Source organism: Anolis sagrei, chromosome 1, assembly GCF_037176765.1.
Source record: "Anolis sagrei isolate rAnoSag1 chromosome 1, rAnoSag1.mat, whole genome shotgun sequence".
NCBI classification, from domain to species: domain Eukaryota; kingdom Metazoa; phylum Chordata; class Lepidosauria; order Squamata; family Dactyloidae; genus Anolis; species Anolis sagrei.
Window position 1 is genome coordinate 23572743 of NC_090021.1, and position 18107 is coordinate 23590849.

An 18107-nucleotide genomic window follows, 5' to 3' on the forward strand; every position below is an offset into this window, starting at 1 on the left:
CTTGTGAGGTCGATGTTGCAGCCAGTATGGATTGGTGCAGAAGATCTTTGTGAGGATGCAGAACTGAATGATATCCTGCCGACGCCTCATCAAAAAACGACTTTTGTGGGAGTTTTTCTGCATTCAGCTGGAGACCAGTAAAAGCTCCTTCCAACATCCCACCGAAACCTGATCGCTGTTGGCAGTTTTCAGCAGGGTTCAGAGCTGAAGCACCTTCTTCTGTTATGTTATGGAAGACTGATTGTCGATGGCTATTTTCACTTGGCCGCAAAATGGATGCATCTCCTGCTATACGTTGGTGCTCCTTCCCAAAATTCAAAGGATTCTCTGGATATCTTCCTGAGGAAGGTGCTGCCCAGTCTGGACAATATTGACGTGCACTGATTTGTGAGGACGGGCCATCCTTATTCTTGGAAGAGAAAAACACAGTTTGAGAAGCACAATTTTGCACTGATTTATTAAAACACCTCTGGCCTAGAGAAGTCACCTATTTTGTTACAGATTTCATTATAAACACATGCAAAGCTTGAATCTAAAAACCACATCATAATCCCAATTACATCCACAAAACCATTCATGGAGATCTTAAAAGTTCAAGCAGACCTTCCACGTGTTTCACTGATTTACTCCCCTCTCTGCTATTCTAGCTCTCAAGGGCTATATTGGAAATTTCTTTGCACATTTACATACAATTAGTAACTTTAGAGGAGAGGCTGTGATGAGCCATGATTGGAGCTTGAGGTTTAGTAGGGAGTGAGAGGGAGACTGCTGGCGTACATGATGTTAAGGTAAATGGGAATTAAAAGTTAAGGTAATATTAAGGTGAATGGAAACTGAAAGGAACATAGAATATAGTGGAGTTCATGATGGATATATTGTTGATTGAGAGCAGGGAGTATGAGGAGACTATCAGCTGATCCACTCCAGATTTCAGTTTTCTGGGAATTTGTTTCCATTACTTCTCAAGTAAACATACTGGCTGTAAGCTCATCCTCAGTAACTGTTGATTAAACCCACACTTTACACCCAATCTGGACCACCACCCCCCCCCCCCCGACTCATAGAATGGAAGAGACCTCATGGGTCATCCAGTCCAACCCCATCAAGAAGCAGGAAAATCACATTCAAAGCATCCTCAACATCACATGTCAGTGTCTTTATTATTTATTTATTTGCGGCATTTAGATGCCGCCCTTCTCACTCCGAAGGGGACTCAGAGCAGCTTACAATATATATTTTCATACAATATATTATATTATTATGTTTATGTTACCACTAAACCACTGTGTGGGCTTTACTATGGGCACTCCTTTACTCAGTGGGACAGAAGGGTGGTCTTCAACCAAAGTTTGTTTTTCAAGTCAAGTTACATGTCAGCTACTGAAAGTGTCTCTCAACCTGACATCTTTCACATGCATCAAACTATAAGCATAATACTCCTTCATAGGGGATGGTGGAAGTTATAGTCTAGTGCACATGGAGACTCGAAACCGAGGAAGACCAAAAGATCTGGAAGAATCTCAATATCATATCCAAGGAGCCCCCGGTGGCACAACGGGTTAAACCTTTGTGCTGGCAGGACTGAAAACTAACAGATCGGAGGTTCGATTTCAGGGAGAGTGTGGGTGAGCTCCCTCTGCCAGCTCCAGCTCTCCATGCGGGGACATGAGAGAAGCCTCCCACAAAGATGGTAAAACATCCGGGCGTCCCCTGGGCAACGTCCTTGCAGATGGCCAATTCTCTTACACCAGAAACAACTTGCAGTTTCTCATGTCACCCCTGACACACACAAAAAAATCTGATATATGTGTACTTATTTATTTATGACATTTATATCCCGCCCTTCTCACCCTGAAGGGGACTCAGGGCGGCTTACATAATTGACATTATTCCATGGCCAAACAAACATCATATGTAAACATTAGATGACTAATACTATAATATTATAATTTTATACTGTATAATACTACAAACATACCACTGTAGTGCTTAGAAAAGACTGGTGAACAGATGGCACTGGCGCTGTTTGCTGGGATGAAGATTTTTGCTGGGAGAGCTGATTCAATTTCAGCTGTAACTCTTGCAGCTCAAGGAGTTCCTTTTCTTTCTTTTTCAAAAACTCTTTCTCTTCATCCTCTGAACACATCAAATGAAAATTGTGTATATCAGCATTTTTATATTTCTATGACTACTTTTGACAGAATGGGGTGGTACCTATTGATCTACTCACATTTGCATGTTTTCGAATTTCTACATTGGCTAACAGTGGGAGCTCACCCCACTCCCTGGGGATTTGAATGTGCACAATCTTATATTTTTAATAATTTTATACTTTTATCTTTTTTTTACTGTGTTAAACATATTTTATTATGTTATAAACACAAATCAAGAAGCCAAATTCCAAGTGTTATATGTATAAATCCTGAGTAATTCAATAAATATTAAAGACGTTATGCTAATTTACACTGGTGTAATTACACCCTCCCTCCCTCCTCAACCACAGTATATTTCTACTAATCTTGCAGATCCAGCCACTGGTAGAGTCTTTGTATTTTTTCTTTGATGTGATCATTGGCTCCTCCATTTTTCACCCAGTTGAAATAGACCTTCCATCTATTTGTAATGACCTTTTCTTTGTCCATTCTTGGTGCCTGCTTAGTCATAATTCCCATAATATCTAACAGCACTTGGTCATACATATAATCCTTCCAATTACTTAACGTCCATTTCGATTTGTCTTTCCATCCTCTAGCAATCACTGCATGGGCTGCTCTTATTGTTACTTTAAATAACTCCTGGCAATTAGTTTTTATACTCAGATGATCCAACACTCCCCATAGTAGCAAATCATTATTAATTTGAATTTTTAATTTGAATGTTATGCCTTTATCAAGCCATTCAGAGTCCCCCTAGGGGTGAGAAAAGCAGTTTATAAATACTGTAAATAAATAAATAATCCAATTTTCATATGAAAGAAGGGGAGGAAAATTACTTACTCATTTTCTCCATATTAATAATAATTTCACATCTATCTTTCTGTTTCACTGTTCACCTCTTTCTGGATTTGCCTTTTTTTAATCCAAGCTATCCCAAAGTACTACCTTTTTCTAACATAGTTTTTTTCCCCTAAGCTATCCCAAATGAATTATTCCAATTCTTTGTTCATTTTGGTGCATCTAACCAGCTGCACAATATTTTATTTTCACATGGACTGGTCAGAAAATCCCACGTGGGACCAGAGGTTTGTAAAAAGGCAACATGACATGGGCAGTTTGTACTTACCCCATTCCTTCTGCCTTTTCAAGCGCTCTTCCCTTCTAAAATGCGCTTTGGCTCTCACTTCTTCAAAGCACAGTTCAGAGCCTTCGCAATACAGAAGGTCCTTGGCATACATGGGCTTCTGTTCAAGGGGGGCGCTGGATGAAGGTGTTGGTACCACTTCTGATTTCGAAATTGTGGTTACATATTTAGGTTGGTAACTGCATAGAAAAATATGGCCGTTTATTTCTAGTTTCAGTTGTTCTCTCGCAAATAAACAATACATACTACATTACTTGCATTCCAAATATGAAAAATACCAAACTGTTCTGGTCCCAATAATTTTGGATACTAGATACCAAAACCTGTGTTAAAGCACTATGGACTCATAGAGAATAAGTAATATCATAGAAAAAGCAAACGATAGCTCTCTCTTTTGGACTGCAGCTTTTATTGGCCTCACCTAGAAGAACGAATGCTGTAACTGAGCAATACACAGAATGCCACAAGCTGAATTAATTATTTGTTTACCCTATTTAGACCCCGCCTTTCTCAACCCTGAAGGAGACTCGAAGCAGCTTACGTATAGGCAACTATTCAGTGCCTTAAAACAACATACAGTTTAACCCACTGCGCCACCGGGGGCTCCGAGTAAAATAATAAATGTAACAGTAACAATAATAGAGTAAAACAATACATGTAATAATAACAACAATAATAACATAATAAATGTAATAATAATAACAACAAAGTAAAATAATAAATAACCTTGACTCGAGTATAAGCCGGGGGAAACTTTTTCAGCCTAAAAAAAGGACTGAAAAACTAGGCTTATACTCTAGTATATACAGTAATATGTATTAACATATAATTAAATTTAATTTTTAATTTAAATTTTTATTTCAATTGTATTCCAACATGAAACTATACATTAGCATCTGAAGTGGAAAGCTTGCCAAAATTTCTATTAGCTTATATGTGCAAAAGAGTCTATTTGAAAAACAGTAATGGTCTGTAGGCAGGTTCTGGACCAATCTCTTATTTCAAATCCAATATGATTCCACCACAGAAGGATTTTGAACTAGCACAGCAAGCTGGAAAAGGTATTTTTTATCAGTTCCCTGTCCCAATAGAGTGCCTTTTGTTGGAGCATGTAAAAATCAGTTGGTGAGTGTGTTAACTGAAAAATGCAAAGCACTAAGCTGATTGGTTGGTTCACTCCCGAGAGGCTAGCTGAGCCTGGGAGTTTTGGCAACAGTTACATGTTTAAGTTTTCTGTGCAGGAGCTTGCCAAATCTGTATTTTCTGCTGGAAGAAGATCGTTCACATGGAAACCCAAAGGCCATTTGAATCTCTCTCAAAGGACATTGTCTGAGTCAATGCAATTGTTCACATGACTGTATATATGTTACTCTGCATAACAAAGAGTAAACACCTTATTATTTACTGATCATTTGTGTGGCATATCTTTTCTCTAGTAAGAGTGTGTGGATTGGTAAAGACATGATCAACGCATGATTTACATCCAAAAATCTGCACCAGAGAATTGGGTGGAATAACATAGTAGATAATAATGAGGACTCCAGAAGAGGGTTTTGTTAACTGTACACAGCAATAGTTTCTGAAAAAAGTTCAGATGCGTCATTTCCACTTCACTTTAGCAGCGCTGCAATTCTGTTTTTTCCACGGCTTCTCCTTGCTCAGATTTTTTTGACTATGATGCTCCTGATGAGCTTACATCCTAACAGTCATACCATGGACACCAATGGCTGAAAAGGTTTGCCATAGATAACTTTGTCTGGAGTGGGCATGATCCATAAGGTAAACTTCTGTAGACATTATAGCTTCCCAAGCGAAGGATCCCAAGACAACAAGTTGCCACAAATCATGAAGCTTCTAAATTCTATTCACCTCAAAAAGCCAGAGACATGAACAGCCAAGCTCAAATCCTCCTTCTACTTCACATGATTAAGCATAATATCCCTTTAAAAACAACTACGTACCTGTTTTCCTGTCCCATGCAAATGATGGGCTCTGGTTCTGATTCAGATGGTTTCTAGAATATAAGAGAGAAAATTCAGAGTGAGGATTCTTCTACGGCTGCCTGGTACTAACAACTTCCCAAAAGTAAAGAGAGACCAAAGATATTAAGAGAAGACTGGACGATAGTTCCTGCTGATGCAGGGAGCAGCTCAACAAACCACAGACATTCTGTTAATAACTTGTCTAGCATGGGAATGAGCAATTACAGTTGGATTCCACTTCCCATGAACCACTGGGACTGTGGCGCAACTGTCTGAGTGTCAGCTGCATTAAGATCACTTCCGACTACAAGGTCACGAGTTTGAAGCCAGCCCGGGTCGGAGTGAGCTTCCAACCAATTGTGTAGCTTGTTGTCGACCTTTGCAACCCGAAAGATAGTTGCATCTGTCAAGTAGGAAAATTAGGTACCACTTATGTGTGGGGAGGCTAATTTAACAAAATTTAAGGGGGCCATAAAAAAAAAGACTCCAGCAAAAGCATGCGAGGAATGCGGAAGTGCTTCATCAGTGTCGCAGATGGACGATGAAAGCGACAGCTCCCCTGGTGGCCAGAAAAAGTTAAATAGCCTCTGACTGTGTCTGTTGTGTGTCTTTGGCATTGAATGTTTGCCATATGCTGCCAATTAGCTTCCGAGCACAATTCAAAGTGCTGGTGTTAACCTATAAGGCCCTAAACGACTCCGGCCCTGTTTACCTCTCTGAACATATTCTCCCCTATGAACCATCAAAATTATTAAGATCATCTGGAGAGGCCCTGCTCTCGGTCCCACCGGCTTCTCAGGCGCGTCTGGTGGGTACGAGGGACAGGGCCTTCTCGGTGGTGGCCCCTCGACTCTGGAACTCTCTCCCACAGGAGATCAGAACCGCCCCTTCTATCCTGACATTCAGGAAGCAGGTGAAGATGTGGCTATGGAGACAGGCATTCGATGATTGAGCCAACACCCGGAGATTGGATGGAGGATGATGAACATCAAATTTAGTGGGACGACTGACCATTGTATTTATTGAATGTAATTGCTGTTTTGCTGTTTCACTGTTTTTAATGTTTTATTGCAATGTGAAGTATGATGTTTACTGATTGTATGTATTTTACAGTTGGAAACCGGTCTGAGTCCCTCAAGAGAGTTGAGAAGGTCGGTATATAAAACTTTTAAATAAATAAATAAATACATGTGTACATTGTAATCTGCCCTGAGTCCCCTGCAGGGTGAGAAGGGCAGAATATAAATACTGTAAAATAATAATAATAACCATGGGTGGCACAGTGGGTTAAACCCCTGCGCCGGCAGGACTGAACACCGACAGGTTGCAGGTTCGAATCCGGGGAGAGCGCGGAGGAGCTCCCTCTATCAGCTCCAGCTCCTCATGCGGGGACATGAGAGAAGCCTCCCACAAGGATGGTAACACATCAAAACATCCGGGCGTCCCCTGGGCAATGTCCTTTCAGACGGCCAATTCTCTCAAACCAGAAGTGACTTGCAGTTTCTCAAAGTTGCTCCTGACATGACCAAAAAAAATCACTACTGGATATGCTCACTATAAATGATAGATGTTGCAATGCAATTGCCCATCCTGGTTTAGTGAAAGCAAATCCAGCAGAAGCTGGCACTGTGCTTCCCCTCACTCAAGTCATGGGTTACTTCTCTGGTTTGTTCCAGCTGCTTCTACATTCAAGACAACACACAAAAGCAGTGGTTCCCAACCTAATGCCGCAACCCCTTAATACAGTTCCTCATATTGTGGTGACCACCAACCATAACATTATTTTCGTTGCTACTTCACAACTGTAATTTTGCTACTGTTGTGAATCATCATGTAAATGTCTGATATGCAGGATGTATTGGTATTCACAGGACCAAACTGGGCACAAATACCCGATATACCCAAATTTGAATACTAGTGGGGTTGGAGGGGGTATTAATTTTGTCATTTGGGAGTCGCAGTTGCTAGTATTTATGGTTAAGCTATAATCAGCGAGCATTCGGAACTCCACCAACAATGGAATTGAACCAAACTTGGCACACAAAATTCCCAAGACCAACAGAAAATACTGGAAGGTTTTGGTGAGTATTGACCTTGAGTTTGAGAACTGTTGTTCACCTACATTCAGAGAGCACTCTGGACTCAAACAATGATGGATCTGGACCAAACTTGACACAAATACTCAATATGCCCAAATGTGAACACTGGTGGAGTTTAAGCAAAATAATCCTTGACATTTAGGAGCTGTAGTTGCTGGGATTTATAGTTCACCTACAATCAAAGAGCATTCTGAACCCCACCAACGATAGAATTGGGCCAAACTTCCTACACAGAACCCCCATGACCAACAGAAAATACTGTGTTTTCTGATGGTCTTTGGCGACCCCTCTGACACCCCCCTTGCAACCCCCCCCCCCCAAGGTCCCGGCCCCCAGGTTGAGAAACACTGCATTAAAGGAACCAGAGGCAGAAGGCTGTAATTTGTTTAGCTACTACTTCTGTTTGCAGGGAGACAATTTGCTGAATTAAACTTATGATTTATTCCCCACATTTCTCTCAAAGTGGCAGGGAAAAATAAGGTTAACGTTCAAACAATTTAATCCTTTTAAAGACACAACATTTCGTTTAAATCTATGATCCTTCTAGTAATGCTCTGAGTAAGACTAAACATATTCCTATGGTAAAATACAACAACCTCGTGAAATATTACATTTTAATGATGTTATAACATAAAATAAGAACATTTTGATCTAAAAGAAAACTTTCCATCACAATTGCATCAGCAGGAAAGACAGCCTGCATTTGATAGAGCTTGGATATTGTTATTTGGAAGGAGGATTATAACACAGAATCCCTAAATTTCTAGCCAGAGGATTATGAAAATTATTTTTAAAAATTTTCAAGCTTTCCTCTACAATTATTTACATCTGAGCTGTTGATTAAGAAGAGTTAAAGTTCAGTTGAATCCTCCATTGTATGTGTGTAATTAATTTTATTCAGTAGCTTTTTATTTCAGATACCTTATTCTGGCAGATGCTGGTTGGATCAGATTCAGAAGGCATCCGATTGGCCACCTCAGGGTTAAGTGGCTGCAAGGCACCAACTGTAGAAAGATACAACAATTAAATAAAATAGGGTCTTGATATAAGCAGCAATTGATGCAGAGATAACATCATAACCCACCTCCACACGATTCTAAATAAAAAAGCCTATATCAAGCATAATCTCCATTTTTATATTCAGATTTTCAGTGTAGAACACAAAAAGCCTATACCATTTTTAAAAAAGGAGATTCAGAATGTGATATATCTTGCTCTTTTACAACTTGCAGAGACAAAAAAACCTATGAGACTGAAAACAAAAAAGAAGAGAAGCTTCTGTAGAGCATAATGCCACTCCTATGTGGAAGAAAAGTACAATAATATCAGCGTAAACATTGTGGTATTCAAAAGAACACTGATATTGCCAAAGCATAATCATCTAATACAGTGGTTCTCAAACTTCCTAATGCCACGACCCTTTAATACAGTTCCTCATGTTGTGGTGACTCCCAACCATAAAATTATTTTTGTTGCTACTTCCTGTCATTTTGCTACTTTTATTAATTGTAATTTAAATATCTGATATGCAGGATGTATTTTCATTCATTGGACCAAATTTGGCACAGATACCAGAAACACCTAAATTTTGATTCTGGTAGGGTTGGCGGGGGGGGGGGGGGGGGGTATTTTGTCATTTGGGAGTTGTAGTTGCTGGGCATTCAGAACTCCAATGAGGGAACTGAACTAAATTTGGCACACAGAACTCCCATGATCAACAGAAAATAATGGAAGAGTTTGGTGGGTGTTGACCTTGAGTTTTGTAGTTGTAGTTAACATACCTCCAGAGAGCTCTGTGGACTCAAACGATGATGGATTTGGGCCAAATTTGACACGAGTACTCAATATGCCCAAATGTGAACACTGGTGGAGTTTGGGGAAAATAGACCTTGACATTTGGGAGTTGGAGTTGCTGGGATTTATAGTTCACCTACAATCAAAGAGCATTCTGAACCCAGCCCACAACTGATCTGCACCAAACTTGGCACACCACCTACATGGATAACATTGAATACTGGTGGGGTGGGGGGCTGTTTTTGAATTCTGAGAGTTGTAGTTCATCAATACCAAAGAGGAAGAGAAGGATTGGAGGAGAGACCCAAGGTCATCATAAATACGTTTTCTGATGGTCTTTGGCAACCCCTCTGACACCCCCCTCGTACCCCCCCCCCCAGTGTCCCGACTCCTAGGTTGAGAAACACTGATCTAATGGCATAGATCTGAAAGGTACACTAAAGGAGTTCCCAAAAGAAAAAAATCCTGGCCCAATCTGTACTTCCTTGAAAAAAAGTAATAACCTGTAATTCCAAAAGGCCAAGATGCTGTTTAGGCAACAGAGGAAACATTTTGGTGTTGTATTTCTAGGTTACTTCGGTAGCTCTAAGCTAGAATACGCTATCTTCAATCTGCGAAAGACTTATTGGTCAGACTTTTTCTTCACTGGAGCCTCATGTTCATTAGCTTTCTTGGAAGGACAGAAAGGGGAGATGAGAAATGTGAGCAAATGTGTGTGAGAAGATGTTAACACGAAGTGGGAAATGACTTAGGTATGAAGGATATTCTGTTTCCTCCTATGTATTTGAGAACTCTGTGTGGCTGTTGAATAAGAAACCAAACCAGACCAAATCCTTCATTTTAGTACTTTCATTAAAGTTCACATTTCAATAAATTTTGAACACCTATAGTTTGATATAAACAAAATCACAGTATTACATTGTAACATATTTACAGTGTAGAATTAGACCCACCTTGGCTTGGAATTTGGCTCTGGGTCAAGTGACTCTGCAAAAGCCTAGGATGAAGAGAGCAGATAGTGAGTAAAAATAGAGGCAAGGTAATCACGCGTTTCTGTATGAAACAAAATGCAAGAAGATCCATAGAAATCAAACTTAAGTAACTAGCAAAACTTAAGAAACTATAGATGCTGTCCACAGTATGTCACATCAAATCTCACCAAATCTAATCCAGTTATCACTACCAACCTAGTCAAACAAAACATGCACACAGCTTGTCAAGTCCTTAACCATTAATCTCATCACTGTTAAAAAGCACAGCCTGGAAAAGTTACTTTTTGACTAAGAGAATTCCGCAACTTGGTCAAAATAGACACAGAAGCAGCACTGAATAAACTTGAAGAACCATGTAAGTGGGGAGATCCTTTTGAGATCGGTTGCATAATATCCGCTAAGGACTGCATGCAGGCCTAGACCTATAGAATGCTCTTTCCTGATATATGGTTCCTATGTTTCCAGTTTGACACTTACCAGACAATACTTCAAGGTTTTAAAAAAGCATCACTGAATACTACACCATCCTTGTCCGTCAGTCATCATAATAACACCGACTGCTCAGATTTTGGAAATCTCCCCCTAGGAGACTAAGATGACTCCCTCTTTATGCTCTTTTCACCTTTTCCAAATTCTCTCAGGCTTCAATGGGTGTTTAATATTGTTGAAGTCAGGGATCACAAGATCAGTTGTTAATCATGGAACATATATAGACACACCTGTATTGCTGCTGCAGTTTCTCAGCTGGCTGTGCTCCATTCTGAATCCCCTTCTGAATAACAGTGCTTGCATGAGATAAATTTCCTTGAATGCCAAGTTGCTCGGCCCAAGCAATGTATAAAGCAGAGGACTTGCTGCCAATTCCTTGGCTGTAAATATAGTCAAAATACGGACTTGGCTCGTCAATACAGTTGGCCTAATGAAGATATAAGATAGAAATACATTAAAGCACTAGTATAGGGAAGAAGAGAAGCCAGCTCTAAAGTTATATTGTAAGCAACTTTGAATCTCATTTTGAAGGGGAAGGAATGGACTTAATAAATAACAAATAATGGTACAGTTACAAAAAATAAACCAAGAAAGGATATTGTACATTGTAAAGATGCCAAAACAGGCAACAAAGACAATCCAATGGCCCGACTCAGTACATATGATATTTGCATGTTAAGAATAGTACAAATGGTAGTGGGATGTGTATGATAAAAAATTAATGGGTTGGGGTCCTCTGTTGATGTTTATATCAGAGCAATGAGGGAGCAGAGGATTTTCCCCTCATTTTTATTCTAAGGGCCCTTCCACACAGCCATATAACCCAGGATATCAAGGCAGAAAATCCCACATTTTCTGCGTTGAACTGGGATATATGGCAGTGTGAACTCAAAATATCATTTACAATAAGATATTTTGAGCAATGTGTCATGCTGGAAGAACTACTGAACAAATACAAACATTCAAGCATATCTTTTAATGAATTAACCAATGTTATGGTCCGTCTACCAACTGAACAATTTCCAAACTGAATTTAAGAGCCCTAAGCCACAAGAGCTAGCATTAAACTAACCTTCTGAAGTGCACTCATCGTGCTCAGTTCCTGTATATGCACTTGTTGACAAGTGTACTTCAGTCAAAGGAACATAACTTTCACTAGCTTCTTAACCCAGTTCAAAGCAGATATTGTGGGATTTTCTGTCTTGATATTCTGACATATGGGGTGATGTGGAAAGGCTCCCGATGGACAAAAGTGGTACAGACACACATGGAGATGGATAACTTTTGAGTCAACAGCTACAGCATACTCCCTCCACATCGTGTTTCTGTATTTCATTTTTAACCAATTAACAGCTAACCTGATTAATTCTGAGGATTTCTGTAATCCTCAGAAATTACAATCAAAAGGAAAACTCCACTGTCTTATTTTGAATTCAAGATGTATAGCAACATAATTCCATAATTCAAGACAGTTTGCATCCAGCCGTAAAAACAGATTATAATAGTCACTATTTATTTTAAAATATTTTAAAATGTTGCTTCTACCCTGTGTACGTACAAATCTCACACAGCAGTTGATGAATCTGGCGTCATGGTGGTACCTATTCTCATTAAAAAATGTTTTCACAAGTTTCTCCAGTAAACTTGGCAGGTAGTTTTGTCTTCCTTCTGCCTCTGACAGTCCTTCGACCCACTGAAAGTACCTAAATCAAGAGGAGTTAATCAACTGTGTGTCTGCATGTTACATTCAGGAACTAAAGTACACAAGACAAAGAAAGGACCAACCTATACCAAGGATCCAGTGGGTCATCGCCTTTATAGTTCTCTATATAAGCTTCAAAAGTCCTATTGAAAAAAATAGATAGTCTTGTTATTTACATTGATGACTAAATGTCAGTTCATTTCAACATTACAGACACACTCCAGTTACCAAAGCATCTGACAAAGAACTTCCTTCTTATGAAGTCTGTTTATGATCCCTAACCACCATTTTCTTCTTCCTCGAGTGGTTCTCAACCTGTGAGTCCCCAGATGTTTTGGCCTAACAGCTGGTAAACTGGCTGGGATTTCTGAGAGTTGTAGGCCAAATCACCTGAGAACCCACAGCTCGAGACCTAGATTTTTTTTTAAAGCATTGGGAACATGACAAAAGTTTTGTTTCTCTTCTTTTCTTTCAGTGCATTCTTTTTCAAAGAACTATTTGCACTCATAGCTTTTCCTGTTCATTATAGTTGGATTTTTTCTTCAATTAAAATTATTTTAAATAAAGGAATGTCAGTGATGAATGAAAGCTGAAAAAAACCCCAATAATACTATCCATGTCAGGTTACAGCAATGTACCTGCAGTAAACAACGTGACATCATTTAAGCTGAAAAAGAATAGAAATGAAAGGCTTGCACTACCTATGTGTGTCTCCTTACAATAAGCAAGGTAAATAGCAGCTGACTCGAGAATCCCTTACTGTTTATGAATGTCAAACGAAAGGAAAAGAAGTAAACAAGTCTGCTCACCAGATAACCCCCTAAAAAAACCAGGTTATCTATACTATATTTCATTGCAAAAGTCAAACCTTTTATTCCCTATTATGTATTAGGTATTTATTTATCGTGTCAGGGGCAGCCAGACAATTGTATTACATTTCTAACAGAACAAAACGAACAAACAGACAAAGCACAAAGTTTGCAAGCTTGGTAGTTGATTAAATGTCCTTTGACCAGTATCTGGCCACTTGGAGTGCCTCCCGGTGTTGCCGCAAGGTCCTCCATTGTGCATGTAGCAGGGCTCAGGCTGCATTGCAGCAGGTGGTCAGTGGTTTGCTCTTCTCCACACTCGCATGTCGTGGATCCCACTTTGTAGCTCCATTTCTTGAGGTTGGCTCTGCATCTCGTGGTGCCAGAGCGCAGTCTGTTCAGCGCCTTCCAAGTCGCCCAGTCTTCTTTGTGCCCAGGGGGGAGTCTCTCATTTGGTATCAGCCATTGGTTTAGGTTCTGGGTTTGAGCCTGCCACTTTTGGACTCTCGCTTGCTGAGGTGTTCCAGCGAGTGCCTCTGTCTGAATGGATTCTCCCCTATGAACCATCAAGGTTGTTAAGATCTTCTGGAGGGGCCCTGCTCTCAGTCTCACCACCCTCGCAAGTGTGTCTGGTGGGGACGACGGACAGGGCCTTCTCAGTGGTGGCCCCTCAGCTCTGGAACTCTCTCCCACTGGAGATTAGAACTGTCCCTTCTCTCCTGACTTTTAGAAAATTGGTGAAAACCTGGCTCTGGAATTTAGCATTTGATGAGTGAGTCAAGAACTTTTGACCACACGGACGGATGGTAATGAATTGTGACTTCTTTTTGGACGACTTGGCTTTGTTTAATTATATGATTGCTTTTAATGTATTTTATGTATTAGTGTGTTATAGGGTGTGATGTTTATGAATCTTGTTGTAAACCGGCCTGAGTCCCTCCCCGGAGGTCGAGAAGACTGGTATAGAAAAGTTCTAAATAAATAAATAAATAAATCTTAGAAAACTATGCCTTGATTGAAGTCGTTGACATGCTGGCTGATACCCAAACAAGGGATGAGCTGGGGATGTCACTGCCTTGGTCCTTTCACTATTGGCTGCTACTTCCCGGCGGATGTCAGGTGGTGTAATACAATACAATGACTCCAGCCCTGTTTACCTCTCCGAATGTATTCTCCCCTATGAACCATCAAGATTATTAAGATCATCTGGAGGGGCCCTGCTCTCGGTCCCACCGGCCTCGCACGCGCATCTGGTGGGGACGAGGGACAGGGCCTTCTCGGTGGTGGCCCCTCGACTCTGGAACTCTTTCCCACTGAAGATCAGAACCACCCCTTCTATCCTGACATTTAGGGAACAGGTGAAGACTTGGTTATGGAGACAGGCATTCGACGAGTGAGCCAACACCCTGGGATATGGATGGAAGATAATGAGCAACGATTTTAGTATGACAACTGACCATTATAGTTATTGATTGTAATTGCTGTTTTAATGTTTTACTGTAATATGTATTATGATGTTTTATTGATTGTATGTGATATTATGGTTGGAAACCGGTCTGAGTCCCTCAAGAGAGGTGAGAAGGCCGGCATACAAAATTTTTAAATAAATAAATAAATAAAATAAATAATATTAGGTAAGGAGTCCCCAGTGGCACAGTGGGTTAACCGCTGAGCTGAACTTGCTGACCCAAAGGTCAGCGGTTTGAAACCAGGGAGCGGAGTGAGCTCCCGCTGTTAGCTCCAGCTTCATCCAATCTAGCAGTTTGAAAACACGCGGGATAATGCCTGGGATATAGGGCTGTGTGGAAGAGCCCCTTGCCTCTGCACATGTGAAGAAATCAATCAACCACCTCAGATGATATGCATTATTATTTATGTCATTATTTAAATCAATTCAGAACTCCTTACTCAGAGCCAAGGCTGTTTACAGGAACTTACATAGACTTACATGGGTTTGAGAATCCCTTCAAACAGTGGGGTTTTGGGCATTCTAGTATACCTTTTTGTTTACATATTGTCTTTTTCCTATCTAGTGAATCCAAAGACTATAAATGCTGATAGGAAATCAAATCAGAACTGATAGCTACCTATTAGAATGTAAGTAGTCATGCATGTACAATGACAACCTTTTCAAAACTATGTCAATTTGGGGATTGTAGTATATCTATTATTTGTATGTTGCTGTGTTTTTTATTTAGTGAATTACAACATCATAACACCTGATGAAGACATTGCGAAACAAGGGAAACAACCCGGGAGACCTTGTTGTGTGTCACTGTCACTGATGTTGTTTATGGAAGATCTTTCGACAACATAGAAAGTGTTATTTTGTGCCACAGTGCCGGATATTGTTTAACTGTTATTTTATTATTTATTTTATTTGCTTTATTTCTATACCGCATTTTTCAGCCCGAACAGGCGACTCAATGCGGTTTACATGGTACAAATTATCAAACAATGTCAGTGCAATTAAAACGCAACAAATGCAACAAACAGGAACAACAACATCAATCCACAACAATTAACAAATCTAAACAAAACAAGTCAACAAAACAAAACGTAACGCCTCAGTGAAATCAGATCCATTCTCATAATCCTTGTGCCATTCCTATGTTCCATTTACCGTCTTCCTTTGATTGGTTGCCCTGCTTAACCAAATGCTTGTTCATAAAGCCAGGTCTTAACCTTTCTCCGAAACGCCAGCAACGAAGGTGCCTGTCTGATGTCTGCCGGTAGGGCATTCCATAGCCGAGGGGCCACCACTGAGAAGGCCCTGTCTCTCGTCCCCGCCAAGCGCGCCTGTGACGCAGGCGGGACCGAGAGCAGGGCCTCCCCAGACGATCTTAATGTTCTAGTCGGTTCATAGGTGGAGATGCGTTCGGAGAGGTAAGTGGGGCCAGAATCATTTAGGGCTTTATAGGCTAAAGCCAGCACCTTGAATTGTGCTCGGTAGCGGATTGGCAGCCAGTGGAGCTGGCTCAACAGAGGAGTGGTATGCTCCCTGAGTGCCGCTCCCGTTAGCAACCTGGCTGCCGAGCGCTGGACCATCTGAAGCTTCTGGGCAGTCTTCAAGGGCAACCCCACGTAGAGCACGTTGCAGTAATCAATCCGGGATGTAACCAGAGCGTGGACTACCGTGGCCAAGTCAGTTATTTTGGAAGCTCTAAGTTCATTGTGTTGACGAAATATTGATAAACCATGTGTCACTCTTTCTGATGTTGTTTATGAAAGAAGATCTTTCGATAATATAGGAAGTGTTATTTTGTGTCACTGTGCCTGACATTATTTAATTGTGATTTTGGAAGCTCTAGTTTTACTGTGTTAACAAAGTATTGAAAAATTATCTTCCAATTATAAACAGTCTTTAATTAATCGTGTGAATGTTCTCATGTTACATTCAATGTAGAAATTCTTAGAATATAGAAATTGTGATTGGCAATCTACAGTTTTTGTAATTATTTAAATCCAAACAGGAACTAGATGAAGTTCACAATTTAAATTAATACAATTCTAATTATATTCCCCTAAAATCACTTTTTGTTTACTTTTAAACCACAGTCCACCTTGAGCCCCAGGGCCCTCCCACACAGCCATATCACCCAGAATATCAAGGCAGGAAATGCCACAGTATCAGCTTTGAACTGGGTTATCTGAGTCCACACTGCCATATATTCCAGTTCAAAGCAGATACTGTGGGATTTCCTGCTTTGGTATCCTGGGTGATATGGCTGTATGGAAGGGCCCAGAGCCTCCCTTCTGCTTCACTCACTGCGCTCGCGCTGAGAGGTCCATCTCCGCCATTAAACAGCCGCGTTGACTTGCTAGGAAACGTCCAGGGAAGAAATTCAAAAAACCCCGCGCAGCCGCAAGAGAGGCCAGAGCCTTCTCGTGATTGGCTGTTGTCCCCGAAAGGCCAGCCAATCGATTCGAGAACGGAAAGCTACCGCACAGAACTAGCACAAAGTGCCTTGAAGAGAGCATAGAGAAAAGGGAGAAAACATAGGCACGCCGCACTTCCGGTTGCTAAGCGACCTCCCCTCTCTGCATTAAACAGAGCAGAAGCCACTCCAGTGATTCCCAGGGTGCATCTACATTGTGGAATCGATGCAGTTTGACACCAGTTTAACTGCAATGCTAAGGAATCTTAAGAATCGGAGCCCTCTTTGGCAGAGAAGGGTAAACCTGCCAATAACCTTGAATACTCAAGTCCCATTATGTATACCAGGGGTCCTCAAACTTTTTAAACAGAGGGCCAGGTCACAGTCCCTGTTGGAAGGCCAGAAAAAAAAACCATGAATTAATTCCTATGCATACTGCACATATCTTATTTGTAGTGCAAAAAATCACCTTAAAACTATACAATAATTTAAATGAAGAACAATTTTAACAAATATAAACTTATTAGTATTTCAATGGGAAGCATGGGCCTGCTTTTGCCTGATGAGATACGATTATTGTTGTTGTGTGCTTTCAAGTCGTTTCAGACTTAGGCTGATCCTGAGCGAGGGCCAGGTAAATGACTTTGGAGGGCCGTATCTGGCCCCTGGGCCTTACTTTGAGGACCCCTGATGTATGCAATGGCATAAGAAAATGGTGTTCCTTATTCAAAATGGTAAAATGAAAGTTTGGGTTGTTGTAAGTTTTCTGGGCTGTATGGCCATGTTCCAGAAGCATTCTCTCCTGATGTTTCGCCTGCATCTATGGCAGGAATCCTCAGATATTGTAGGGTCTGTTGGAAACTAGGAATATGGGGTTTATACATCTATGGAATAATGTTTGAGAGGAGGGGCTTCCTGAGTTTAAAAACTGACTCCTTTGTTTGAGAGGAGGGGCTTCCTGAGTTTAAAAATTGACTCCTTTGTCTGAGAGGAGGGGCTTCCTGAGTTTAAAAACTGACTCCTTTGTCTGAGAGGAGGGGCTTCCTGAGTTTAAAAACTGAC

At 40.7% G+C, this 18107-nt stretch overlaps 1 protein-coding gene across 1 annotated transcript in view; it reads right to left on the minus strand.

Annotated features, from left to right (window-relative positions):
* Positions 1-17030, minus strand: part of BUB1 (BUB1 mitotic checkpoint serine/threonine kinase) — a 46767-nt gene extending 29737 nt beyond the window's left edge. Inside the window, exons 1-10 of the mRNA XM_060754481.2 lie at positions 16937-17030; positions 12442-12501; positions 12215-12359; positions 10887-11083; positions 10129-10172; positions 8303-8385; positions 5262-5314; positions 3283-3479; positions 1979-2136; positions 1-409 (exon numbers count right to left, since the gene is read on the minus strand). Of these exons, the coding sequence (XP_060610464.2) occupies positions 1-409; positions 1979-2136; positions 3283-3479; positions 5262-5314; positions 8303-8385; positions 10129-10172; positions 10887-11083; positions 12215-12359; positions 12442-12501; positions 16937-16968 (1378 nt within the window). The 5' untranslated portion in view covers positions 16969-17030. The remainder of the gene's footprint in view (positions 410-1978; positions 2137-3282; positions 3480-5261; positions 5315-8302; positions 8386-10128; positions 10173-10886; positions 11084-12214; positions 12360-12441; positions 12502-16936) is intronic.
* Positions 17031-18107: the final 1077 nt, after the last annotated feature.